Source organism: Stenella coeruleoalba, assembly GCF_951394435.1.
Source record: "Stenella coeruleoalba genome assembly, chromosome: X".
Taxonomy (NCBI): Eukaryota; Metazoa; Chordata; class Mammalia; order Artiodactyla; family Delphinidae; genus Stenella; species Stenella coeruleoalba.
The window spans coordinates 31,670,799-31,698,182 of NC_137152.1; the positions used below are offsets into that span (position 1 = coordinate 31,670,799).

At 36.6% G+C, this 27,384-nt stretch overlaps 1 protein-coding gene across 5 annotated transcripts in view; it reads left to right on the forward strand.

Annotated features, from left to right (window-relative positions):
* Nucleotides 1-27,384, forward strand: part of USP9X (ubiquitin specific peptidase 9 X-linked) — a 126,557-nt gene that overhangs the window by 62,010 nt on the left and 37,163 nt on the right. For all 5 annotated transcript variants that reach the window (XM_079910462.1, XM_079910463.1, XM_079910464.1 and 2 more), the window contains 12 exons: nt 2,511-2,598; nt 5,274-5,616; nt 7,556-7,651; nt 8,469-8,680; nt 10,633-10,873; nt 11,233-11,382; nt 12,190-12,310; nt 18,966-19,096; nt 19,296-19,574; nt 23,542-23,667; nt 24,630-24,755; nt 25,810-25,976. In XM_079910462.1, coding sequence (XP_079766588.1) covers nt 2,511-2,598; nt 5,274-5,616; nt 7,556-7,651; nt 8,469-8,680; nt 10,633-10,873; nt 11,233-11,382; nt 12,190-12,310; nt 18,966-19,096; nt 19,296-19,574; nt 23,542-23,667; nt 24,630-24,755; nt 25,810-25,976 — 2,080 coding nt within the window. The remainder of the gene's footprint in view (nt 1-2,510; nt 2,599-5,273; nt 5,617-7,555; nt 7,652-8,468; nt 8,681-10,632; nt 10,874-11,232; nt 11,383-12,189; nt 12,311-18,965; nt 19,097-19,295; nt 19,575-23,541; nt 23,668-24,629; nt 24,756-25,809; nt 25,977-27,384) is intronic.

Genomic DNA, 27,384 nt, shown 5'->3' on the forward strand with positions numbered 1-27,384 from the left:
AATACTGCCGCAGAATGACATACGCTGTTCCTCCTGATAATGATTCTTTGAGGAGGATATAGGGTTACTTCTGTGGTACTCTTTGTTGCCAAAATGCCTAGCCTGAATCTAATCATGTGGAAGCATCAGAGAAGCCCACATTAAGCAACATGCAACAAAATTGGCTCATAGTTTTATAAAAGGTCAAGAAATAAAAAGAATGTTGAATTCTCCAGATTAAAGAAGAATTAGCGTGACAGCTGAAAGCAGTGTGTACTTAATCTTGGATTTGGGGTAAAGAAGGCATAAATGGACATTACTGGTAAAATTGGAGATATTTTTTGGTTATCTTAATTTGGGAGGGGGGCAGTTGGGCAAGGATGCTCCTGGAATTTAGTGGGTAGAGGCCTGGGATGCTGCTACATATCCTACACTGCTGCATAGGGCAGTTCAACACAGCAAAGAATTATCCAGCCCCAAATGTCAATAATGTGCTGTTGAGAAGCCTTGGGTTAGATAATACAATACTATTGTATCAGTGTTAATTTGATAATTGTGTGTGGTTATGTAAGAGAATGTCTGTTACTCAGAAATGTTCATTGCAGTATTTAGGAATAAAGGGACATGTCGCCAAGTTACTCTCAAATGGTTTAGAAAAATTACACACACACACATACATATATGTGATGATTAGTTAAGCAAATGGGGCAAAATGTAAACAACTGGTGATGCGAGTAAAGGTCATAAGTGTTTCTTATATTATTTTTTAAACTTACTTTTGAAATTATTAAAATTTCCCCTAAAAAAGAACCTGACAAACAAAACTGTGTGTAAACTCCTTGTTAAGGAAAAAAGTCCATCATTTATTCAGGTACTTTGACTGATGCTCTGAAAAAGAAAATTGCTACATAGTGGAATAGAATTCTACTCAATTTCTTGAGAAAACCTCTTGAGAAGTAGTGCTTCAAGTCCTGAGCCCTAATGAAATTGACTTTTTTGGGGAGTAGACAATATGTGTTTAGGACTTGGGTAGATAGCAGTATTATGTGGAAGTAGAAAGCAGGTAGTCATAATACATTGGGCTGCTTTTCTTCACCAAAGCATCAAAAGATGTTTCTAAACATTGTAAGTGGTCCATCTTTACAACATGTTAAGATTTTGTTCAGAGAAGAAACCTCAGTGTATTTGAAGACATTTATTGGACTTCCCTGGTGGCGCAGTGGTTAAGAATCCGCCTGCCAATGCAGGGGGCACGGGTTCAAGCCCTGGTCCAGGAAGATCCTATATACCGCAGAGCAACTAAGCCCGTGCGCCACAACTACTGAGCCTGCGCTCTAGGGCCTGCATGCTGCAGCTACTGAGCTGAGTGCTACAACTACTGAAGCCTGCACGCCTAGAGCCCATGCCCCGCAACAAGAGAAGCCACCGCAAGGAAGAGTAGCCCCTGCTCACCACAACTAGAGAAAGCCCGCGTGCAGCAACAAAGACTCAATGCAGCCAAAAATAAATTAATTTAAAAAAAAATTAAGACATTACCATTACTATGTCTAAAGCGTCACACACAATCAGAATTCTTTGGCACTAGCATACACATACCATAAGATCCAGGATATGGAAATACCAATAATTAATTCTAATTAAATTATACAATTTCTTTTTTAAAAATTACATAATTTCTTATTCCTGCATAACTTGCCTCAACTTTCTGGAAGAAATGTCACTGATTCCCAAGTAGTTGAAAGCACGTGTTCAGAACATTTGCTTCAGCTTTCTTCTGCTCTAAGCCACAAATTAACTTGACCATTTCCAGATCATATATGGCTTTTTCCAATAAAATAAAAACAAAAAAACACTGTCCAACATGTTTTTAGGACCGGAGGTGCTTTTAAAGATTTTTTTTGCTCTGGTCTTTCATTGCAAACACTGTGAGACTTTTTTCTTCCATTGTAGGGTATACTCTAATGAAAGTAAAACCAAAGGGTTTACTAGCTTTATTTTATTAAAATTTTTTTAAGGAATTTCCAAATTAAGCTAGGCCTAGTGACCAATATATACCCATCATCGTGCTGTGATAGAAGGGTAGGTTTTCTTAAATTTATCTGAGAATGTTCAAGGCTTTCATAACATGCTGGTGGTGATTTTGGTATGATAACTTCATTATGTAGAGTAGCATCTTGCGTTAACTCTAACTTCCTAGATGTTGGTAATATGATTTTTTTATAACATAGGCCACTCAGGTCAGTCTTAGGCTGTAATCAGAAATTCATTATGTATGAAAATTGGGCGAAGGTGTTGTATGAAGAATTATTTTTGACAGCACATTTAACAGACTATTTTCTTTTGGTTATGTGAAAGGAAAGGTTATTTTGGTTGGGAAAAAGGAGATGGATAGAAACTACCAGTAATTAGTAAATTTCATGTTGCCTTTTAGTGATAAAGGATTAACGACTTTTTAACTGACTTCCTTTGATTAAAGTCAGCAATGATATGGATAACCATGTGTATAATGCAAGATTTTTCTTAATTTGCAGACCATGAAGACTATGACCCACAAACTGTGAGGCTGGGAAGTAGATATAGTCATGTTCAAGAAGTCCAAGAACGGCTTAACTTCCTTAGGTTTGTTTTAAGCAATTGGTGTTGCTCTTTTTAAGACAAATAAAGAATACCAAGTTGATATGCTGTATGACTAGGTCTTTGTTAGGTGGCTCTTGCCATATTTTATTTCCCCATGTGGAAATCATTACATGAAAGTCACAGGACATTTCCCTATGTGTTCATTATTAAATATTTTTAAATTATTGGCTGAGTTTTAACTTTTCTTCTTTGACTGCAAAGAAGTATTTTGAAGAGAACACATTTAAACCTTTTGTATATAGACTTCTGGTCTTCATATTTGTTTATATTTATTTTTAAAGAAGAGATTTCCATATTTTGACAGAACCAGGTAGAGAACCATATTGTCTATGATACCATAGACAGTAAGGAAATGGGGAGAAAAGGCTGTTGGACCAGCACCCAAAAAGAGTGATTGAGTTCTTTGGTGCCTCATTTATCCTAACAGTGGCTGACAAAGGCAGTCTGGAGTCATACGTTAACAACATTATTCTGATGGGGATGAAGAAAAGAGGTTTATTCCCTTAAGCCAAAGTTAAATGTAGTCCAAGGCTTGATTTACTCATTGATGTTTAGCTTTTAATGATTATACACTTGTAGATTTGAAATTGTTAAAATTTTTTATGATGAGAGGTTTCTTGTGAATTCAGAAACCACATCATATAGCAGAAGAGCTTATTCAGATCATAAGCATGCTGAAGGAAATGCCCAGATTATCAGTGCCTCAGAAAATCTATTGCATTTATTATTTTGATACACTGGGGAATTTTCTCCTGGGCTACATTAATTATAGGCTTACATTTATTGAATTATGTGCTTACTTGGAAGCATTGACATAAGTAGGTACATTAAGATTTTAACTTGAGGGAAAACTCTAGACACCAGATTTTAAGAAATTTGGCATTTGTTTAAAGTGAAGTGGTTTTGTGTGTGTTTTGTTTTTCAACCATCTAGATGGAAGGACCTTCCTCCCCAGATTGAGAATCATTGCCATAGTGAGCCATTGTTATTGATTGGTGTGTGTTGTATCTTAGATTGCCTAGAACAGAAGGGTGGTTATCAGCTCTTTTGCTAAATTAAAGTTTGGGATCAGAGAACTTGTTTTTAGTCCTTGCTCTATTAGTACCTATCTATATGACCTACAGCAATTCTCTCAAGGGATGGGAACCGAACTTGACTATGTATTTGGCTTGTGTTAAATGCTTTACATAGCAGTGCAGGGAGGCAGGTATTATCCCAGTTTGATTAATAAGAAAACTGAGATTTGCATGGCTTAAATTAGCTTGTTTGAAATCACACAACCAGCATATCATAGTGCTGCACTACTCAAGTAGGTGTATCTGACTTAAGTCTATGCTCTTTCTATTAGACCAGTGATTTTTCAAACCTACCTTGGAGCCTTAGGGCTTCTGAGGAGCTTCCTCCAAGATTTCTGGACAGGCAGTAGAGGTTTTATCCCCATTTCTCACTTCTTTCCTCCTCTTCCCAACAATTGAAATATCTCTGCTTTTATTTTTATACATTGGCCTTGCAAATGGAATTTTTGCTTGAAGAAAGTTTTCTGCTGCTGTTTTTAAAAACCAAAACAAAACAAAATACAACTGAAAACAACTGTATTTTATCATATTGGACCTCAGTTTCCTATCTGTAAATTAGAGGTGACAGGGTTAGGTGGGACAGGTGCTAGAAGCCCTCTTTAAGCTCAGCAATACTATGAAAATATCAAAGACACTAGAATTGATAACTCAAAATGCTTTGAAATGAAGAGGGAACCTTAAATACATTCACCTTGCTATGTAATTGGGAATGGAGCCACCATTACATTAGCTAAAGATTGTGTTAAGTTCTTCAGAATAAAATGAGATGTTTATTCTCTTGTCATTCAGAGATGTGGCAGACAGGGTGGGTGGATGAATGCTAAAAGAAAAAGAAAGCTAACTGAAGAAACTAGTTGAAACAGAATTCACTTGAACTAAACCTATAGTCCCAAAACTAAAAAGACCCTCGAGAATGCCACTGAATAATTAATAAGCATCCTGTTGAGTTTTGACATTAAAAAGTTTAAAATATGTCAATTATTCTGTTCAGTGTGGCCAAGTACTGAGTGATGAATATTAGATCATCATCAAATATTAAAATTTAAGCAATTTTAACTCTTCAGCGTTGATAAGTTGGTTATCTATAAAGTCACATAATAGAATATCTCTTTCTCCAATGATACCATATAAGCACAATGCTAAATCTCAGGTAACCTATTAAACATACTTTCAGAATGGCTGTTTCAAAGATGAAACTGTTTAAGTTCAGGGAACAAATCTTTTTTTCTCCCAATGTGTATCCTTTTATTTTATTTTTATTGAAGTATAGTTGATTTACAGTGTTTCACGTGTAGAGGGAACATCTTTTTTTCAGTTTAGGTCCAGTGACGTAGCAGAGTTCCTGGCACATTGTAGGTGCTTAATATGTGCTTGTTGAATGAATTAATATCTAGTATTTTTTAGTAATAGATAAAAATTAAGAAATAAGTTATTTTAAGATGTTGATAAAAACTGACATCTTTTTACCTGTAGTTAAAATATAATTGTGATAAATGGATTATTTCCCATATATAGACACAGATTGCCTTTCAGGATAAAAAATTATGTAGATCTAATTGCTAATTTTTTATGTTTTTTAAGATTTTTATTGAAGGATGGCCAATTGTGGCTCTGCGCTCCTCAGGCAAAACAAATATGGAAATGCTTAGCAGAGAACGCAGTTTACCTTTGTGATCGTGAAGCCTGTTTTAAGTGGTATTCCAAGTTGATGGGTGATGAACCAGACTTGGATCCTGATATTAATAAGGACTTCTTTGAAAGCAATGTACTTCAGCTTGATCCTTCTCTACTGACTGAAAATGGAATGAAATGTTTTGAGCGATTCTTCAAAGCTGTGAATTGTCGAGAAGGAAAACTAGTAGCAAAAAGGAGAGCATATATGATGGATGATTTGGAATTAATAGGATTAGACTACCTTTGGAGGGTAAGTGAAAAGTAGGAACTTTGTAAGCAGTGTATCTGATGTAGTTTTTCAAATAGGTAAGAAATCACATTTGTACAAATGAATTATATGTATGTATGCTGCTCTGATGCTTGTCGCAGGAGGTAGTGATAGTTCATCTTTATCTTACTTTTCTCCCTCCCTCTCCCTCCCCCTCCTTCTGCCACTGATGTTCCTTTTGTCTTGGCTTAGAATCTGTCTGTCCCAGATGTGTTTAGAAGTGAATGCACTGACCATACAGATCTTTCATGCCCCTCCATGAAAGTTATTTTCTTCCCTTTTTTAATTTAAAGTAGACCTCTTTCTTCTTCAGCATTAATTTTAGCTTACCCATTTAATGCTAAAATAGAGGACAGAAAAAAAGACTTTATTTAGAAAGGATTATGAATGTTCACTTTATCAGCACTGTTTAGCTTGTGATATTTTTAGATACCTGAGTAAAATATTATCTACTTAAGGCTAATTTTTCCACTAATTTTTCCACCTTTCCACCTGTATAGTATTTATATATATATATATATATATATTTTTTTTTTTTTTTTTTTTTTTTTTTTAGTTGAGATATAATTGACATACAACACTACATTAGTTTCAGGTATACAGCATAATGATTTGATGTGTACGTATTGCAAAATGATCACAATAAGTCTAGTTAACATCTGTCACTACACAGTTACATTTTTTTTTTCTTGTAATGAGAACTTTTAAGATTTACTCGAGAATTTCCTGGTGGTCCAGTGGTTAGGACTCGGTGCTTTCACTGCTGTGGCCTGGGTTCAATCCCTGGCTGGGGAACTAAGATCCCAAAAGCTGTGAGGCTTGGCCGAAAAAAAAATTTACTCTCTTACCATTCACGCTTTCAAATATGCAGTTACAGTATTATTACCTATGGTCACTGTGCTCTGCATTACATCCCCAGGACTTACTTATTTTATAACTGGAAGTTTGTACCTTTTGAACCCGTTCACCATATGGCAACCATTAATCTGTTCTCTGTATCTATGAGTTCATTTTTTTGTTTGTGTTTTTTATTTTTTTAGATTGCACATATAAGTGAGATCACACAGTACTTATCTCTCTCCGTCTGACTTATTAGCACTTAGCATAATGCCCTCAAGTTCCATCCATGTTGTTCTAATATAGTATTAATATATTATTCCTATCTTTAAAAATCTGATCACAGCAGTTTATATTGTTTTCTGGATATGAAATATTTTTCTGCAGACAGACCAAGTTGTTTACTTTGGTATTTGAGTATTCAGACTTTAAGTACGTGGTTTTCAACATTTTTAAACAGCAGAGACCCTTTTTAAAAGTCAAAATTTAGATAATACTCCAAAATGTAAAACTAGTTGAAGTGAGAAAGGAAAGCGTGATTTTTTCTTGTGACTCAGTCTCCCTATGCTTCACTCCCTTCCCCCTCCCAAGCCTATTATAGGGTTCATCCCTAAAACTCGTCATCACTCCTAGAGTTCTCTACATAGTTTGAAAACCACTGATACGATTAGATGAGTGATGAAGATCTATACAAATGGGGTAGGGGTGGGTAGCCTTTTATGGTAAGCTGTATTTCATATAATCTTTGTTTCCTTTAATTAATTTGAATTCCTTCCTTAATATCTCACTGCTTGGTTACCAGGGTGTTGAATTGCAGGGTTAAATAATACTAATGACAGCATATTTTATTCTTAGTAAAATGTGTCTTTCTTTCTTAACTTGATTTATTCAAAGACTTGAGTTTTGCATTTGTTATATTTTTGGTCTGTTTTCTCACTTTAATTTTACTTGATTATCAAAGTCGATGTTCCCTTTTAAATTATTGAATGCTGTATTAAAAATAACGGAAGGTATGGTTAGAATGGAAATGCCCAACTAAAATATTTCTTGAAAGGTATTTACACTTGAATCTTTTTGAACCTAGGTGGTGATTCAGAGTAATGATGATATTGCCAGCAGAGCTATAGATCTCCTTAAAGAGATATACACGAACCTTGGTCCAAGGCTACAGGTCAATCAGGTGAGGATTGACATGTATTAAAACTTACACGAATTTGAATTCTGATTGAAGAACTGTTGCTAATAAGAATTTTTTTCTTTACTTCAAGATTAACTAGAAATTGTTTTTGTTTCAATTCGTATTATAAAAACATACCTAAAATATTTAGTCTACATTTCTCTCCTACAAAACGCTGTCTAAATGAGTTTCATCTTGATATAATTATCTTGAAGTGATTATTTTGAGTATAGTTATGGTAGGAGATTTCGGCCGAATTTCTTTCCATTCTGACACCTAATCCTGAAGTTCATGTTTTGTGTATCTAGTTTATACTTGTTAACTTAAATAATGTTAGCTTCCTTTGACAAAACATAGTGTGTGTTTGTTATTGTTGTTTCTATTTTATTGATGTATAGTAGATTTTACAATGTTGTGTTAATTTCTACTGCACAGCTAAGTGATTCAGTTATATATACATTCTTTGTTTATTTTCTTTTCCATTATGGTTTATCAGAGTACCTTGAATATAGTTACCTGTGCTATACAGTAGGACCTTGTTTTTATCCATTCTGTATATAGTAGTTTGCATGTGCTAATCCCAAACTCCCAATCCATCCCTCCCCCACCTTCTCTCCCCCTTGGCAGCCACAAGTCTGTTCTCAAACATATTTTATTATCAACTATCAATATAGATTCTCTCGTTAAATAGGATCATGGTTAAATGAGATCTACCTTTAAATTGTTGCCATCTTTAATTAGATTAATGTTTTATTAATATATATGAAACACTATATACATATAAAGCTTGAACTGTCTTTATTTGGCCCATTATTTGTAGGTGGTAATCCATGAAGACTTCATTCAATCTTGCTTTGATCGCTTGAAAGCCTCCTATGACACACTGTGTGTTTTGGATGGTGACAAAGACAGTATTAATTGTGCAAGACAGGAAGCTGTTCGAATGGTTCGAGTATTAACTGTGTTACGGGAGTATATAAATGAATGTGACAGTGATTATCATGAGGAAAGAACAATTCTACCTATGTCAAGGTTTGTGAATAACTGATGTACTAGTGCTACTTCTTAATTATTTGACATTTTCCTAGCCATTTGATTTTAAAAAGTGATGATGTACAGGAAGAAGGAGAGAGGAAATTTTTCATTTTTTGAAAACGTTAGTGTCTTGCTTTAAAACAGTATTTGTATCTTACAGAATTTTTTTTTTTTTTTAATAGTAGGCCTTTTTTGTTTTGTTTTCAGGATCTGTTTTTTGCTTGTTTTTGTTTAGGGCATTCTCAATTAAATCTAGTTCTTTTTTTTTTTTTTAACTTAATGGCTTTCTTTTTTTGGCTGCGTTGGGTCTTCGTTGCTGTGCGTGGGCTTTCTCTAGTTGTGGTGAGCGGGGGCTGCTCTTCGTTGCGGTGCGTGGGCTTCTTACTGCAGTGGCTTCTCTTGTTGCGGAGCACGGGCTCTAGGCGTGCAGGCTTCAGTAGTTGTGGCTCGTGGGCTCTAGAGCACAGGCTCAGTAGTTGTGGTGCACGGGCTTAGTTGCTCCGCAGCATGTGGGATCTTCCCAGACCAGGGCTCGAACCCGTGTCCCCTACAATGGCAAGCAGATTCTTAACCACTGTGCCACCAGGGAAGCCCTCTAGTTTCTTCTTTTTATTCTGGTTGGTCTTTTTTTGTTTGTTTGGGAGTTTTTTTGCCATTGACTTTGTTGCCTGTTAAGTGTTGCCAGGGGTATTTTGCCATTGAAGTGCTTTGATGCCATTCATTTCCACTGTTAAAAATAATAGTATAGTCTGGTTGCAGAGTAATTGGAGAGAACTCTTAAAAGCTGCTTTGACAGATAGCCAGTATAGCAAGAGATATTTGAAAATGGTCTACTAACATTTCTCTCTTTTTTTTCTTCCAGTTTTATTGAGATATAATTGACATACAGCCTTTATAAGTTTATAATAATTTGTCTTGGTACATCATGAAATGATTACCACAATAAGTTTAGTGAACATCCATCATCTCATATAAATACAAAAGAAAGAAAAAGGAAAAAATACTTTTCCCTTGTGACAAGAACTCAGGATTTATTCTCTTACCAGCTTTCATATATAACATAGAGCAGTGTTTATTAATCATGTTGAGCATTACATCTCTAATACTCAGTTATCTTATAACTGGAAGTTTGTACCTTTTAACTGCCTTCATCCAATTCTCCCTCCCCCGTCCCGCCCCCCCAGCCCGATAATCACAAATCTAATCTCTTTTTCTGTGAGTTTGTTTGATTTTGAAGTATAATTGACCTACAACACTATGTTAGTTCCTGGTACACAACATAGTGCCTGAATATTTCCTTACATTACAAAATGATCACCATGATTAGTTACCACCTGTCATCCCATGACTCATTTATTTTCTAACTGGAAGTTTGTACCTCTTAAAATTTCCCTTACCTAATTCACTCATCTTCGGGTCTATTAACGTTTCTCTTAAGATTTCACCATTTAGTGTACTCAAATAATATGTATAATTTAGAGATATTTATTGAATGTGAGCCATTAGTATTTGAGTTCTCTTTTTAACCATGAAATTATTAAAATTGCTCCTTGAATATGTTTTTTTTGTATCTTACCTGCAGGAAGATAATATGCCAACATAAATATCATTTTGGGGATGACTTGACATTAGTTGGGCTTTTATAGCATTAAAAATAAATGAAATGTTACTCATGTCTGTTGTAATGTCTTATAACTAGATACCTGTAAACTATAGGTCCAAGAGTAACAACAGTGAAATATGATTGTTGTGTTTTGAAGATTACTATAATATTTGTAGTTAAAAGGAGCAGTAAATATTTTCAAGTTCCTAAAAATAATGTGTCTTTAACTCACTTTCTCTTGTTTAGTAAGAAAATATTCAATTTTAAATTGCTAGCTTTATTTTCTTTGCAAGAAGATTTGAAAATCTGCTGAATATGATGATGGTTTCCCTTTTTTTCCCCCCAGAGCTTTCCGTGGTAAACACCTTTCTTTTATAGTTCGATTTCCAAACCAGGGCAGACAGGTTGATGACTTGGACGTATGGTCTCATACAAATGATACAATCGGTTCAGTACGACGATGTATTCTCAATCGTATCAAAGCCAATGTAGCTCATACAAAAATTGAGCTCTTTGTAGGTGGTGAACTGATAGATCCTGCAGATGATAGAAAGTTGATTGGACAGTTAAACTTAAAGGATAAATCGGTAAGTATCTATAATTACCAAACTTTTCAAGAAAAGCAAACTGGGGACTTTCATTTTTGTAGTCAGCATTTCACTCAGTAAATGTTAATGGAGCATCTGTTATGTGTGAGGCTCTGTATTTTCTGTATTAGGTGTTTGAATTATAATACTAAATAAGACAGGTATTATGGTACCTATAATATAGTAGAGGAAAAGATTTCTGAAAACAAAACTATTTAAGGGGTTATGTTAGACAACAGTTATAAATTATATTTCTAAAAATATAATGTGTAGTTTTTTGTTTTTTGTTGGTATGTCACTAACTTCTGTTTTGTGTATTTTTCCTTGTCTTTGGTACTAACATAGTATATCATTTTCAGCTAATTACAGCCAAACTTACACAAATAAGTTCCAATATGCCTTCAAGCCCTGATAGTTCTTCTGATTCCTCAACTGGATCTCCTGGAAACCATGGTAATCATTACAGTGATGGTCCCAATCCAGAAGTGGAAAGCTGTTTGCCCGGGGTGGTGAGTAGATAGTTTTGAGCTATTGTATGCAAGGCATTTTGCTAGGTTATTTAAGAATAAAGTATACAGAATAGTTCATTTTTCTTGAACTTACAATTTAATGTGGCAGAATATCAAATAACTGTACATTTAACCATAACTTGAGAATGGATCCCTTTGAAAGGTGATTGTAACCTGGTTGAAATTTAAAACCACATTTTGTATAGATATAGTGTTGTTGTATTTACATAAAACTAGCCCATTATACAACTTAATTACAACTGTTGAGTTTATTGAGCAAAATAACCACTGTATTTTGTATTTGTACCACAAAAATGAATTCTTCAGAACTGTTTCTGTAGGAAAATATCTGCAGTCTTTCTTAGATTGTCAGTAACATATCTTGTTTCTAAAGAAAGTGATTCCTTCCTTCCTTACCTCCCCACAAAAATTTTAATGGCTACAATAATACCAGCCACTCCAGTGTCAGAAGGATTGGCTTTCTACAACAGTTGCATTAGGAATTTAACTGTTGGTGGGCATGGCAGCTGTTTGTTTATACAGAGTCTGACTTGTATGTACAAGAGGAATAGTTTAACAAAACAGTAAAAAAGCTGTCACACACAAAGTACAGGAGGTGGCTTGGATAATGTATTCAGTCTACATTAGGAAGGATTTCTAAAAGTGAGATGATGGGGTAGGCAGACCATTTCAGGATAGAAATGACATAAGCAAAACTATGGAGATAAACCAACACATTTATTTGGGGACTCTTCTTTTGGGGAGGTGTAATTTACAGGTAAATATTTTGTGTATTTTGTATTCTAGATAATGTCACTGCATCCCAGATACATCTCTTTCCTTTGGCAAGTTGCAGACTTGGGTAGCAGCCTAAATATGCCACCTCTTAGAGATGGAGCAAGAGTACTTATGAAACTTATGCCACCAGGTAAGAAATTTCTTTTTAAATGATAAGGTTGATAAAGTACATGTTGGACAGTAAAGGGGTATGTTAGCAAATTCTCTTCCTAGATGGAAAATAACAGGAGTTGGCAAACTATAGCTCACTGGCTACATCCAACCCACTGTGTGTTTTTGGTACTGCCCAAGAGTTAAGGATGGTTTTTACAATTTCTAATTGCTGAAGAAAAAATCAAAAGAATAATATTTTGTGACTTATGAAAATATATGAAATTTAAATTTTGGTGTCCATAAACAAAGTTTTATTGGTGTACAAGCCATGCCCATTCATGTACACGCTGTCTTAGCTGCTTTTGTCTTAGCACAGCAGCAGTTGTGGCAGAGACCATATGGCCTGCAAAGCCTTAAGTATTTACTATCTGACCCTTTACAGAAAAAATTTTCTGGCCCCTGGACTGTGTTTTGGGTCATGTGTCATCTATAGCATTGTTCCTTTTTTATTCCTGGGAAACAACCACTTTCAATTGGTAGCTCTTATTCTTATCTATGTCTATACTATCTGTAAATAATACCCTCATACAACTGTTGTCAGTTTTAGATACCTACTGATTTTCTGTTGTGTAAATGAAAACTTAACTCTTACTTCCACATTCTTCCAATTTTTTCTTTTCTTTTTTTTGCCACACCATGTGGCAAGTGGGATCTTACTTCCCCAACCAGGGATCAAGCCTGCAGCCCCTGCAGTGGAAGCGTGGAGTCTTAACAACTGGGCTGCCAGGGAAGTCCCTCTTCCAGTTTTTTTTTTTTTTTTTTTTTGCGGTAAGCAGGCCTCTCTCACTGTTGTGGCCTCTCCCGTTGTGGAGCACAGGCTCCGGACATGCAGGCTCAGCGGCCATGGCTCACGGGCCCAGCCGCTCCGCGGCATGTGGGATCTTCCCGGACCGGGGCACGAACCCATGTCCCCTGCATCGGCAGGCGGACTCTCAACCACTGTGCCACCAGGGAAGCCCCAGTTATTTCTTAAATTCATATTCAGCATTTGTTTTTTCAAGAGTGTGTGAAAAGTAGTTTGCTGGATTAATGGCAACTTTTTTTTCAGGGTTTAATAATTTCCCCTTTTTATTTTCTTGATTTTCTATACACCTATTACTAATTCTTTCCACATATTCTCTAGTAACCTCTCAAAATAATTTTCCATTATTATGTGTATTATATAATCTGTCGGCTCCACTGTTGTCCTGGAACTTTTCGTCTGCCTCCTCTCATCTGGTTGTTCGCTACACAGCTACCATTTGGGGACTTCTTTCTTCAGCTTTCCTATGGTGGATCCCTGTTCACTGGCTCCTATGTCTTGAGCCTTTCTTGAGGGGCTCTGTCATTTTGCTGAAGCACACCCTCCTGCACTTATTTCAGAAAGGGTACGTGGGAGGTGGTTTTGTTATTCGTTTCTGAAACATTGCTAATCTGAATGCTTAACCTTCACATTTGATTAGTAGTTTGGGTATTGAATTCTAGCTTGAAAATTTACTCAACTGTCTAGCTGGTAATGTTGCTTGTGTGAAGACCAAAGCTCTCCTGAGTTCTATTCCTTTGCCTTTTTTTTTTAATAGTTACGTATGCTTTTTTTTAACATCTTTATTGGAGTATAATTGCTCTACAATGGTGTGTTAGTTTCTGCTTTATAACAAAGTGAATCAGCTATACATATACATATATTCCCATATCTCCTCCCTCTTGCATCTCCCTCCCACCCTCCCTATCCCACCCCTCTAGGTAGTCACAAAGCACTGAGCTGATCTCCCTGTGCCATGTGGCTGCTTCCCACTAGCTATCTATTTTACATCTGGTAGTGTATATATGTCCATGCCACTCTCTCACTTCATCCCAGCTTACCCTTCCCCCTCCCTGTGTCCTCAAGTCCATTCTCTACATCTACGTCTTTATTCCTGTCCTGCCCCTAGGTTCTTCAGAGCCATTTTTTTAGATTCCATATATATGTGTTAGCATACAGTATTTGTTTTTCTCTTTCTGACTTACTTCAGTCTATATGACAGTCTCTAGGTCCATCCACCTCACTACAAATAACTCAGTTTCATTTCTTTTTATGGCTGAGTAAGATTCCATTGCATATTTGTGCCACATCTTCTTTATCCATTCATCTGTCGATGGACACTTAGGTTACTTCCATGTCCTGGCTATTGTAAATAGATCTGCAATGAACATAGTGGTACATGACTCTTTTTGAATTATGGTTTTCTCAGGGTATATGCCCAGTAGTAGGATTGCTGGATGGTATGGTACTTCTATTTTTAGTTTTTTAAGGAACCTCCATACTGCTCTCCATAGTGGCTATATCAGTTTACATTCCCACCAACAGTGCAAGATATTCCTTTGCTTTTGATCTTTGTTTCTGGAAGTTTTGGTTTTATCATTGAGTTTAGAACTTTCCTGATGAAATGCCTTGCTTGGTATAGGTCTGCTTTGTGATGGTTTTTCAGTGGGCCTGGAGATTCCTAATTTGTGAGAGATTTCTGTTCTTTCTTTGCTAATTTACTTCTCCGTGTTTTGCTTTTTGTGGATCTTTGAGATGTCTTTGACTGTGGTGTTGAATCTACTAAATCTGATTTTCTTGCCTTTCCTTTCTCCTCTCATTAATTTTATTCCAGCTTTGGGTGGTATCCTTAACTTTTTCCAGCTCTTCTGTTGACTTTTTGTACCCAGATATTCTAGTGTTAAATTTTCAAGACCTTCCTCCAAGTGATCCTTTTCCGTAGGATTTTTTCATGAGCACATTTCAGTGTTTCTACTCTAATATATGTGTTTTCCTCTAAAACTTAACATTCTACAAAGTTATGCACTAAAAATAACAGAGCTTGTGGAAAGAGAGAATTCAATCAGATCATTCAATCCTATACAACTTAAAAAAATTTTTTTTTTTACATTATCTCCTTTTTCTAAAGTAGACACGTCTGACCTTTCCCATCCGATCTCACTTTCTGAGTCATGTGGTACAGAATCGATTTAGATGTTAATTAGATTCTTAAATAAGGCTTTTCTTTTTTTTTCTAATTGAGTTTTTATTTGCTCTGTTAAGAAGGCTTTTCTTAATGATTTAATTTGATCCTTATCTGTTGTGTAGTTTAGAATTTGTATTGTTTTACTTACTAGTATCTGAGTAACAGCTGTTGTTGCTTTATGTACACAGATTCAACATTTGAAAAGGAAAACCCATCTCATAATCCCTGACCTTGTGATTTGAGCATAGTGCCACTAGATGGCGAGAGGGAGCTCTTGCCGAGCAGCTCAAGCAGGAAGCTTACGAGGGCGCTTTTATCTTATTTTATATAATCGAAGTATAGTACCTAAATTTGAACTAGCCAGCTTTGAAAATGCCAGTAATGATTGTATGACAGTAGACAAATCATAGGCTTTGGACTCAAATGGACTTGAGTTCAAGTCCTGCTTCTTCAAGTTGCTACTCCATGGCCTTAAACATGAGTTTTCTTAGTTTCTCAGAGCTTCCTTATCTGTAAAACTGAGCTACTAATAACTATTTCATAGAATTGCATGGATTAAATGGGGTCATGTATGGAAAACCCCTAGCCTAGTGACGGGTATTTAATCACTATTCAACAAATGTTAACCTACTCTTTGTCACTGTGGTTGTTACACACATGGGTGCGCACATTCTTCTTTAAGATAGGAAGCAGGAGCTCTAAGAAAAGGAAGTAGTTATAAATTCTGTTTCTAACATTTGGGTAATCATTTAGTGTTTGTGCACACGTGCACATATTTTAAAAGGAGGAAAAAACAAGATGGAATTAGAAGCTTTTTTATTAGTCATTGACTTTACTTTTGTTTATTCTGAATCTTTGCCTAAAGTCCAGTGCCTCCAGTATGATTTGCTGTTAAACTTAGAACTTCTACAGTAGTCTCTGTAGGTAATTTAAACTCTTGTAATTTAAACTCCTCAGGAGTTCTTGTGACCTTTACACGCATCAGGAAAACAGGTTCTTGCTTGATACAGAGAAATTAAAATGTATATTGCTTTACTAAGCAGAATGAGTTGCTTTTCCTCTTCAGAGCTTCCTTTTTCCCAGGAGTTTGGTCTAACTCATATCTTAAAATATGGCAAAATCTGTTATGAGCATTTCACACTTGTTAACTCATTTAAACCTCACAACATTCCTAGGGAGGGAATTACTATTTTTACTTCTATTTTAAAGATGGGGAAACTGAGGCACCGAGAGATTGTTCCTTTTGACCAGAGACACACAGCTTAAAGGCAGTTCTAAGATAATGCATGCAGTTGGGCTCCAAAGTTTGTACTATTAACCTGTGTGTTACTGCTCAACGTTTTCTAGACTTTCTTATACTGTGTTGCTATAATCATTTAATTGATTAGGCTTATTAGGTATCTCTTCAAAAAACTAGAAAGAAATAAACTAAAATCCAGGATTTATGGGCAGTTTAAATTTGTTGTCTCTATTTTCCATATTTTGTTAAATGAGCATGTGCATAATCGAGGACCTAAGATTATTTAGGTTCATGAATGCTAAAGCTGGAATGGCCACTAGTGATCATTTGGTTCAGATCCCTCAAATGAATAAACTATAATCCAACAACATTAAATGATTTGCTTAAAATTCAGTGCTTCCTTTTCTTAGAGCTCTTGTTTCTTTTCTCCTATTCCCTTTGCCCTCCCTCCTTCGCTCAGAATTTTTTTTTTTGCGGTATGCGGGCCTCTCACTGCTGTGGCCTCTCCCGTTGCGGAGCACAGGCTCCGGACGCGCAGGTTCAGCGGCCATGACCCACGGGCCCAGCCGTTCCACGGCATGTGGGATCTTCCCGGACCGGGGCACGAACCCGTGTCCCCTACATTGGCAGGCGGACTCTCAACCACTGCGCCACCAGGGAAGCCCCGCTCAGAATATTTTTAAACTAAGCAAGATATTTTCAGATACAGCATATGAATTGGTTTCTTTTTAGAGAGTAACTTGGATCTTTATTGTTTAAAAAAAAAAAAATGAGAAAACCTAAATACCCAGTGTTAGAGATTAAACTAGTGTACTGGCAACAGGACTTGTCATTTTAATCATCAATATAAAATGATATAGGGGATGGGTATTTAATGACAGGAGAAGATATTCACAAATGTTTTATTATTAAAACTGAATATTTCATTTAGTTATATGTCACTCTCCCTTCAGAATAGGGAAAGCCAACAATTTTAACACAAATTGAAGTCTTTTTGATATTTCCAGGCCTGTAAAAATTAGCTTACCCTAAGGAAATTATAGTAATTTTCAGTTATCTTTATTCTTCAAGAAAAGCTTTTACTTAAAAAGAAAATCTTATTTATCAAGTGGTATTTTAATCATAGGGCATTTACCTTGGAAATAATTTGATTATTGAAGTACTTTCTGAAGTAAGTTTGAGTGTTTGGTAGCTAATAATGGGATTGTTTCTTTTTTACTGTATCTTTTTAGTGTGATTTAAATGAAACTCATCTTTTAATATTATCCAAAAAATCTTCTTACTTGATGTGCACATTAGGCACTGTTCCCTTTTTTTTTAATGTTTGCTTTTTAAGGTTCAGTTTCCAAGGATACCAGTAAGCTTCTTTCATTGTAACAAACCAGTTAATACAGGGGTCCCCAAGCCACGGACTGCTACCGATCTGTGGTCTGTTAGGAACCTGGCCGCACAGCAGGGGGTGAGCAGCAGGCCGGACCAGTGAGCAAAGGAAGCTTCATCTGTATTCACAGCCGCTCCTCATCACTCTCATTACTGCCTGAGCTCTGCTTCCTGTCAGATCAGCGGCAGCTAGATTCTCATAGGAGCCCGAACTCTACAGTAAACTGCACATGCGAGGGATCTAGGGTTGAACGCTTCTTAGGAGAATCTAATGCCTGATGATCTGAGGTGGAGCTGAGGCAGTGATGTTAGTGCTGTGGGGAGCGGCTGCAAACACAGATTATCATTAGCAGAGAGGTTTGACTGCACAGAGACCATAATAAATCAATTGCTTGCAGACTCATATGAAAACCCTATCAGTGAGTGACAAGTGAAAACAAGCTCAGGGCTCCCACTGATTCTGCATTATGGTGAGTTGTATAATTATTTCATTATATGTTACAATGTAATAATAATAGAAATAAAGTGCACAATGAGTGTAATGCACTTGAATCATCCCAAAACCATCCCCCCCACCCCGGTCTGTGGAAAAATTGTCTTCCACGAAACTGGTGCCTGGTGCCAAAAAGGTTGGGGACTGTTGAGTTAATACACAGTGTCATGGAAGCTAACATAAGTTGGAAGGAAGAGCTTGTCATATTTCCGGTTTTTTATTTTCAATAAGAACTACTTCCTTTTGAAGTGTGTTGTAGTTTTTTGGTCTCTAGTGCCTGAGGAAGACATGTTGATTTGAGGTCTCTGTGTAGGAGGAGACTGCTTCCTTCGTGTTTGGGTTGAGTGATTAAAGAGCCCTGGTTGATTGGGACTGTTTTTTTTTTTTTTTAAACCAATCCAGATCTGGTTATGTCTTGTGAAGTTTGAGCCTGTAACTCAGCTGAATTGATTCTTATTCCATACTAAAGTAGTTTTCGGAATATCAAAAGTAAAATACTATGAATGCATGAATTATGTTTTATTTTAGACTATGTATCTTTTTTTTCTTACAGACAGCACAACAATAGAAAAATTAAGAGCTATTTGTTTAGACCACGCCAAACTTGGAGAAAGCAGCCTTAGTCCATCTCTTGACTCGCTTTTCTTTGGTCCTTCAGCCTCGCAAGTGCTGTACCTAACAGAGGTTGGTTTTTACTTTTTGAATTTATTCCATGTTCTTGAAATTTGACCTTTTATATGATAATGTGAAGAACATGGATAAAATTGTAATGAAATGTTTTTGAAAGAATTTCAAAATATGGGAAAATTTTAAACCAGTGATGATGAGGAAAATAAGAAATTATCTTAAAACCTTTTAATACAGTTCTTCTACTTTTTTCCAGGTAGTCTATGCCTTGTTAATGCCTGCTGGTGCACCTCTGGCTGATGATTCCTCTGATTTTCAATTTCACTTCTTGAAAAGTGGTGGCCTACCCCTTGTCCTGAGTATGCTAACCAGAAATAACTTCCTACCAAATGCAGATATGGAAACTCGAAGGGGTGCCTACCTCAATGCTCTTAAAATAGCCAAGCTGTTGCTAACTGCCATTGGCTATGGCCACGTACGAGCTGTGGCGGAAGCTTGTCAGCCAGGTGTGGAAGGCGTGAATCCCATGGCGTCGGTAATACAGACTTTTTAAAAATCTTTTTGTAATAATAGATGGCAACTTTTAAAGTTAAACTTCTTAGAAACTCTTAAGAGTTGCTTATAGAGTTCAGAGTTGATTCAGAATGTTTTCAGTTCCTTTCCAGTGGTTCCTCATTTTAATGGTTTCCTTCTATTGAATTATATTTGTATTAAAATTACAAATGCTTTTCACTGACTCTACTCTGAGAGGGCAGTTCTTCCCTGTTCCCTTAAATCCTGTTTGACTTTTAATTTTTTTTTTGACGTGTAGTTGACTTACAATACTATATTAGTTTCAGGTGTGCAACAAAGTGATTTGATATTTTTATAGCTTATACTCCATATAGTTATTATAAAATATTGGCTATATTCACTGTGTTGTACCTTACATCCTTTTTTTTTTAATTTGTTTATTTATTTATTTTTGGCTGTGTTGGGTCTTTGTTGCTGCGCGCGGACTTTCTCTAGTTGCCGCGAGCGGGGGCTACTCTGTGTTGCGGTGCGCGGGCTTCTTGTTGCAGAGCACGGGCTCTAGGTGCACGGGCTTCAGTAGTTGTGGCTCACAGGCTCTAGAGCGCAGGCTTAGTAGTTGTGGTGCACGGGCTTAGTGGTTCCACAGCATGTGGGATCTTCCCGGACCAGGACTCAAACCCGTGTCCCCTGCATTGGTAGGCGGATTCTTAACCACTGTGCCACCAGGGAAGTCCCCACCTTACATCCTTATAGCTCACTTATTTTATACCTAGTAGTTTGTACCTTTTAATCCCCTTCACCTATTTTGCCTCTCTCCCCTCTGGTAACCACTAGTTTGTTTTCTGTATCTGTGGTTCTGTTCCTGTTTAGTTATATTTGTTTGTTTTATTTTTTAGATTCCATGTATACATGAAAATATACAGTATTTGTCTTTTCTTTGTCGGACTTATTTCATTCTTTTCATGGCTGAATAATATAATATTCCATTGTATACACACACACCACATCTTTTTTATCCATTCATCTGTTGATGAACACTTACATTGCTTCCATATCTTGGCTGTTGTGAATAATGCTGCTGTGAACACTGAGGTGCATATATCTTTTCAAATTAGTGTTTTCATGTTCTTCAGATATATACCCAGGACTGGAATTGCTGGATCATTGTTTGCAGATGATCATGGTACTATTCTATACGTATAGAACCCTAAAGACTCCACCAAAAAACCATTAGAACTAATAAGTGAATTCAGTAAAGCTGCAGGACACAAGATTGATACACAGAACTCTGTTGCATTTCTATACACTAATAATGAGCTATCAGGGAAATGAAGGAAGCAATCACATCAAAAAAAAAACACCTAGCAATAAATTTAACCAAGGAAGTGAAAGACCTATACTCTGAAAACTATAAACGTTGATAAAAGGAAATTGTAATACAATACAAAGAAATGGAAAGTTATCCTGTGTTCATGGATTGGAAGAGTTAATGTTAAAATGTTCATACCCAATGCAATGTATAGATTTAATTCAATCGCTATCAAAACTTGTGACATTTTTCACAGAACTAGAACAAATAATCCTAAAATTTGTATGGAACCGCTAAAAACCCCAAATAGTCTTTCAATTATTCTATTTTATTTTTCGGCCTCACTGCACTGCTTGAGGGATCCTAGTTCACCAACCAGGGATTGAACCCAGGCCCTCGGCAATGAAAGCGCGGAGTCCTAACCACTGGACCACCAGGGAATTCCTTCCTTCATTTATTTTAAACCTACTAAAAACTCCATGTGAATCTCTTCCTAGCTTGTATTTGGCATATATATATATATACATACATACACATACACACACAGACACACACACACACACACACAGGTGGTAATAAAAAAGATGTACAGTTGACCCTTGTACAACACAGGTTTGAACTGCTCGAGTCTGCTTATACATGGATTTTTCAATAAGTACTACAGTACTACATGATCCTAAATTGATTGGAACCACAGATACCCAGGGCCGACTGTAAAGTTATGTGCAGATTTTCGACTCCTAGAATGTCTGTCCTCTTAACCCCCATGCCGTTCAAGGATGAACTGTAGTTGATTTAGCCTGTTGCCAGCCTCTCTTCCCACCTTGACAGTCTTAACCTCCAATTCTGAACTTATTTTGACTCTTGTTTTTACCTTGATCCGTTTTACCAAAGGTTCTCAAGACATGCCAGAATTCAATGCCTATTTATGAGAAGTCAAACTACACATTTGACTTGTTTTATATGCATCATAAGTGATGGTTTACTAAGTTACCAATAGAAGATAAAAGCTTCAAGAATATAGATTTTCTATTTTAAGAATGAATGGCTTAGGCCTTGAGATTAGAATATTGATTAGATATGTGATACTATAATAATCACATATAATTGAGATAATAGCATTTATAATTGTTTTAGGTGTGATGATGATACTGTGGTTATGTTTAAAAGGAAGACCCCCGGGGCTTCCCTGGTGACACAGTGGTTGAGAGTCCGATCGGCAGGGGACACGGGTTCGTGCCCCGGTCCAGGAAGATCCCACGTGCCGCGGAGCGGCTGGGCCCATGAGCCATGGCCGCTGGGCCTGCGCGTCCAGAGCCTGTGCTCCGCAGCGGGAGAGGCCGCAGCGGTGGGAGGCCTGCGTACTGGGGGGGAAAAAAAAAGGAAGAGCCCCCTCTTTTAAAAAAAAAAATGTTGAAGTATTTACAGATGAAATTTTATTTAGGATTTGCTTCAAAATAATCCTGGGGTGGGGCCTGGATGGAAAGTGAGGGGAGTGGTTAGACAAAGTAATCTTGGTCCTTTGTTCATAATTGTTGAAGCTGGGCGGTGGGTACATGTGCATTCATAATCCTTTTCTCTCCATTTTCATTAAAAAGGGTAATGAAAAAAAGTGGCCCAAGTCTTAAATTGTTTTGCATTAAAGGTACCACGCTTACTCGGATTTTTTAAAAGTGGTGTTCTTCTTAAGATAAAAACATTGTTATCGTAATCCCTGACAGGAGCTTAATGAAGAACACAAAATATAAATGCTCCCCTCTTTCACTTTTCTCTTTTATTCAGAAAATGTGCCACTGTGTATACAGAGGTACATAATAGCCTCTAATCTCAAGGAGCTCACAGTCAATAGGGCGCTAAAGGCAAAAATTAGTAAAAACAGACTTGTCTTAAATACTGTTGTAGAAATACTTACAATATGGAGAAGAGTTAGGACTTGAAAGGCAGTCAGAATTGCCTGGCTAATAACAACTTAAAAGTAATCTTGGGCTTCCCTGGTGGCGCAGTGGTTGAGAGTCCGCCTGCCGATGCAGGGGACACGGGTTCGTGCCCCGGTCTGGGAGGATCCCACATGCCGCGGAGCGGCTGGGCCCGTGAACCATGGCTGCTGAGCCTGCGTGTCCGGAGCCTGTGCTCCGCAACAGGAGAGGCCACAACAGTGAGAGGCCCACGTACCACAAAAAAAAAAAAAAAAAAAAAAGTAATCTTTTTTCTTTATGGGCTTAAAAATTTGGTCTGGTACCTTTTATACATTAGTATTTTTATTCTGTTATTGATATTCCTTAATTTTTCTTTTCTCAAAAGAGTTTGATGATCAGGGTGAATGGGGAGCAGGCTCTGCCCAGGAGCATGCATGTGAAGTACTTTACTGAGTTTCTAGATAGGACTGCAGTTTATCACTCACCTCTGCAAGTTGTGCTGAATGCAGATGTAGATACACAAGTTGGATTAATCTAGAATGGGGGTTTGCAGAGGGATATGTGGCACTCCACTACACAAGAAAAAGAGGAAGCCCACATTGTTGGCAATGCAAAGAACTTTTTGTGTAAGTCACACGGGTTCTACAGTGTACTGAATATATACAGAAGGGAGGTCATCCTGAGGGAGTGATGATGAGTGAGGAGCAAATGATTGGATTTGATTATGTATGCAGTATTAAAGTAAAATATTTATCTTTTTTCAGGTCAACCAAGTTACTCATGATCAAGCAGTGGTGCTACAAAGTGCCCTTCAGAGCATTCCTAATCCGTCATCTGAATGCATGCTTAGAAATGTGTCAATTCGTCTTGCTCAGCAAATATCTGATGAGGTTAGTATTAAATTTGTAAGGCTGGAATTCTGGAAGGTTCGTTTCTTTCACTTTTGACCCTCTCTTTATGTAGAAATAACCCTTATCACATTTGGGGGCTTAATTTTCCTAGGCCCACTCACTTTAATCACTGGCTCAGTCTAGATAAAGTTCCCTTAACATGAATTTTACCTAATGATAATATTAGTGCTTTCTGGTTTTAATCACCTTTATGTACAATGAACAGCATCCTTTTAAAGCATATAATTAAGTGAAATTTGACAAATACATATTTGTGTCACACGTCCACCATAGTCGAGACACAGAATGTCTCCATCACTCTTTCCGTATGCCCCTTTGAAGTCTCTTCTTCTTCCCTGTCTACCCCTGGCCTCAGATAACCCCTGATCTTTTGTTACTATATAGTAGTTTTCATTTTCTAGAATTTTACACAAGTGGAATCATATAGTGTGTGTTCTTTTATGTCTGGCTTCTTTCACTCAGAATAATGACTTTGAGAATTCTCTGTGTGGTGTGGACCATTAGTCCATTCCTTTTTATTGCTGAGTAATATCCCATTATGAATATTCCACATTGTGTTTATCCATATACTTGGAAAAGGACATTCTCTTTCTTAGCTGTGAATAAAGCTTCTGTGAACATTCTGTACAAGTGTTTGTGTGGACCTAAGTTTTTATTTCTCTTGGGTAAAAAACTAGGAGTGGAATGGTTTGATCACCTCTGTAGTCTTTTTAAGGTTCTTCTGAAAGTTAGTGTAGAGCCAGATAATAACTTGGAGAACATACTTTGTTGTATTGCTGTTAAACGAAATAATGGGACAAAGGCAACTTGGGAACCTAAAGACAGTGGTACTACTTCACAGCCATTCCTGTTTCCTTTACAGGGAGAAACATTTTTGCTTTTCTAGTGATTATTCCACTCTGATACTGTGTCAACTGTTTTGATTACTCATTATCTTGCAGGCTTCAAGATATATGCCTGATATTTGTGTAATTAGAGCTATACAAAAAATTATCTGGGCATCAGGATGTGGGGCATTACAGCTAGTATTTAGCCCAAATGAAGAAATCACTAAAATTTATGAGAAGGTAAGAATTATCACAGAAATATATTACCTTTAAGAAAATGTTTAATTGTGCATGAGGCTGAATTATTATGTCTGCCATCTTAATATAAAACTGTCTTTTTCTACTTCTCACTAAAGTCAAGTATAATTATTTCATACTGAATTTGTTTTCTCCTGTTCTCTTCATTCTTCTTTCATCATCTTTCTGTCCTATGTATTTTGGTTTAGGTAACTGTCAATTGTGATATCATGGCATTTAAGTATTTTTGACTCTTAAAGCATTCAAGAGTGTCAGCCAATTAGGTATCATCCTTGATGTTCCATTAGATTAATCAAATTATTTACAGAAGAGAGACTGTGTTTGACTCTTTGATTTTCTGTTACATATACCTGCCCCTGATAGCCACTGCTGCATATTTAGAAGGGGAAATTAAGTTATAGGAGCTTCCCTTTTATGGCCAACATAACCGTGATTTGCCTGGGATATATGTTGATGTCCTATACTGTTGGTTATTCACTCAGCTAATATTTGAACGCCTGTTCTTTTTCAGGCATGTACTATAAATATTACTTATTGATAACTTCAGTTTAGAATTTATTAGCTACCTACCCAAGTATATTTTAGGTCGTAAAACCTTCAGACCTTTCCTGAACGGTTGTCTGAGACAATTGCTTTTGAATAAAATGGCACTATAGGTAAGCTATAATGGGACTAGTCAGAAGTTGGGTACTCTGACTGCAGTGCCAGAGTGGTTCTTGAGGAAGGAATGATTGTTGGTGCAGAAGTACACAACTTAGAAGGTCTCTAAGAGCTTGGGGGACAAAGAAGCAGGTAATATGCTCAGTGTGCTCCTTCAGCCATCCTTGGGACGTAGCAAAAGAATAGAATTAGACTTTTATCATCTGTTTATACTCATTTCCATGCTATTTCAAAGGGGCCTCAAGAGTTGTAGGTAAAGAAGCTGAGGCCAAGTGGTTTAAGTGACTAGGTAAGTTTTAAGCACTAACTTGAAGTTTGTATGAGATTTTTCTTAAATATATCTCTAGGTAATTTGTCCTTGACTATAATTTTACAGACCAATGCAGGCAGTGAGCCAGATTTGGAAGATGAACAGGTTTGCTGTGAAGCATTGGAGGTGATGACGTTATGTTTTGCCTTGATTCCGACAGCCTTAGATACTCTTAGTAAAGAAAAGGCTTGGCAGACATTCATTATTGATTTACTGTTGCACTGTCACAGCAAGTAAGTGTCTTTTTTAATTGTAAGAAATTTGACCTTATTTTTTTAAGCAGAAATGAATGAATTTATGTTGGCAGAATTTATCCCAGGAATCAAATATTTATTGTCTCTATAGCACACTAATGTTTAGGAAATTTTTATTTAACTGTGTTTTGCCTAGACCTGAATTTGTTTGGTCTTACTGTCTACAAAATGTGAACATTAATTCTCGAAGTAAAATTAATTTTTCTGTAATTCCAGAATTTAGTTTCACCTAAGAGGTGTGTGTTTTAGCCCATTTAAAAAATCTGGCTTACAAGATTTAAATTAAATAGGACATTTAGCTTCCTTTCTTAGATACCTAGGGCCAAGTGTTTTTTTTTTAGTGAAGTTGTTAAGTCAATGTGGAATTCACAAGGCATGGTTATGGTAAGAACTTTTGCATTTTACACTGAGAATAAAGACCAATTATAAAGTCCTAGTTTTTCATTTTTAGAGCATTTATTCAATGACATTAATTTTGTTTTGGGCTTCTTTTTGTGCAAGTCAATCAAATTTGTAGAAAATTTAGGTTTTCCATCCTCTTATGTCAGTCTAAATCTTGACCTTCATAAGGTAACTTTTTAAACTTGAGCTCTAATCAGTATCACTGTTATATGTAATTAATCTATCTCGTGTACATTTTGCAAAAAGACACAGGAAATGTTCACTTTGTTTATTCTTTCACATTCCATTCAACAATGACGGAAATCACTGATGAAAAGTTAGTGTAAAGTCAGAATAAGCACTTTGCTGACATGAAGCCTAGTGGTAAAGTTTTTTTCTTTTTTGTTTGTTTGTTTGTTTTTTTTAAGTGTACGTGGTGTGATGGAGTAGTAGGTTCAACTCACTCCAGGGCGTGCTGTAAAGTAATTTAGTTGTCTCCAGTGGGAATCTCTATTATTTTAGAAGTTCCTTGGTAATTTCCTTGAAGACATCTAGTTCAGCCTATGTTCTTTGATGGGATCCCCCCCGCCCAAATAAGCTTGAGCTTGCTATCTCTTTGAGAAAACTTTATCATCGTCGGACAACTCTGTATGTTAAGAAAGATAAATAGGTTGAATAAGTCTGGAGGAGAGGAAAGATGATTAGCCATGAGTTTTGATGAAGTCAGACCTGGAGGTACAAATTTCTTAATCTATGCTGATTTTTTTAAATTTTAAACTAAATTAGGAACTTATGTCACTTTCTTTGCTACTAAATATCAAGGAACTTTGTTTAATAAGTTTTCTGCCCTCTACTTTTATGAAAATCCCCATTATAGGAAGTTAGAACCATTTGACTCCTCTTCTTCCTGAAACTTGTGCACGATGAAGTAAAAAGTACCGTACACAGCACTTCTTCTCATGCCTCTGTTATCTTGTCTTTGACAACAAGGGGGGTCTTCTAAGGT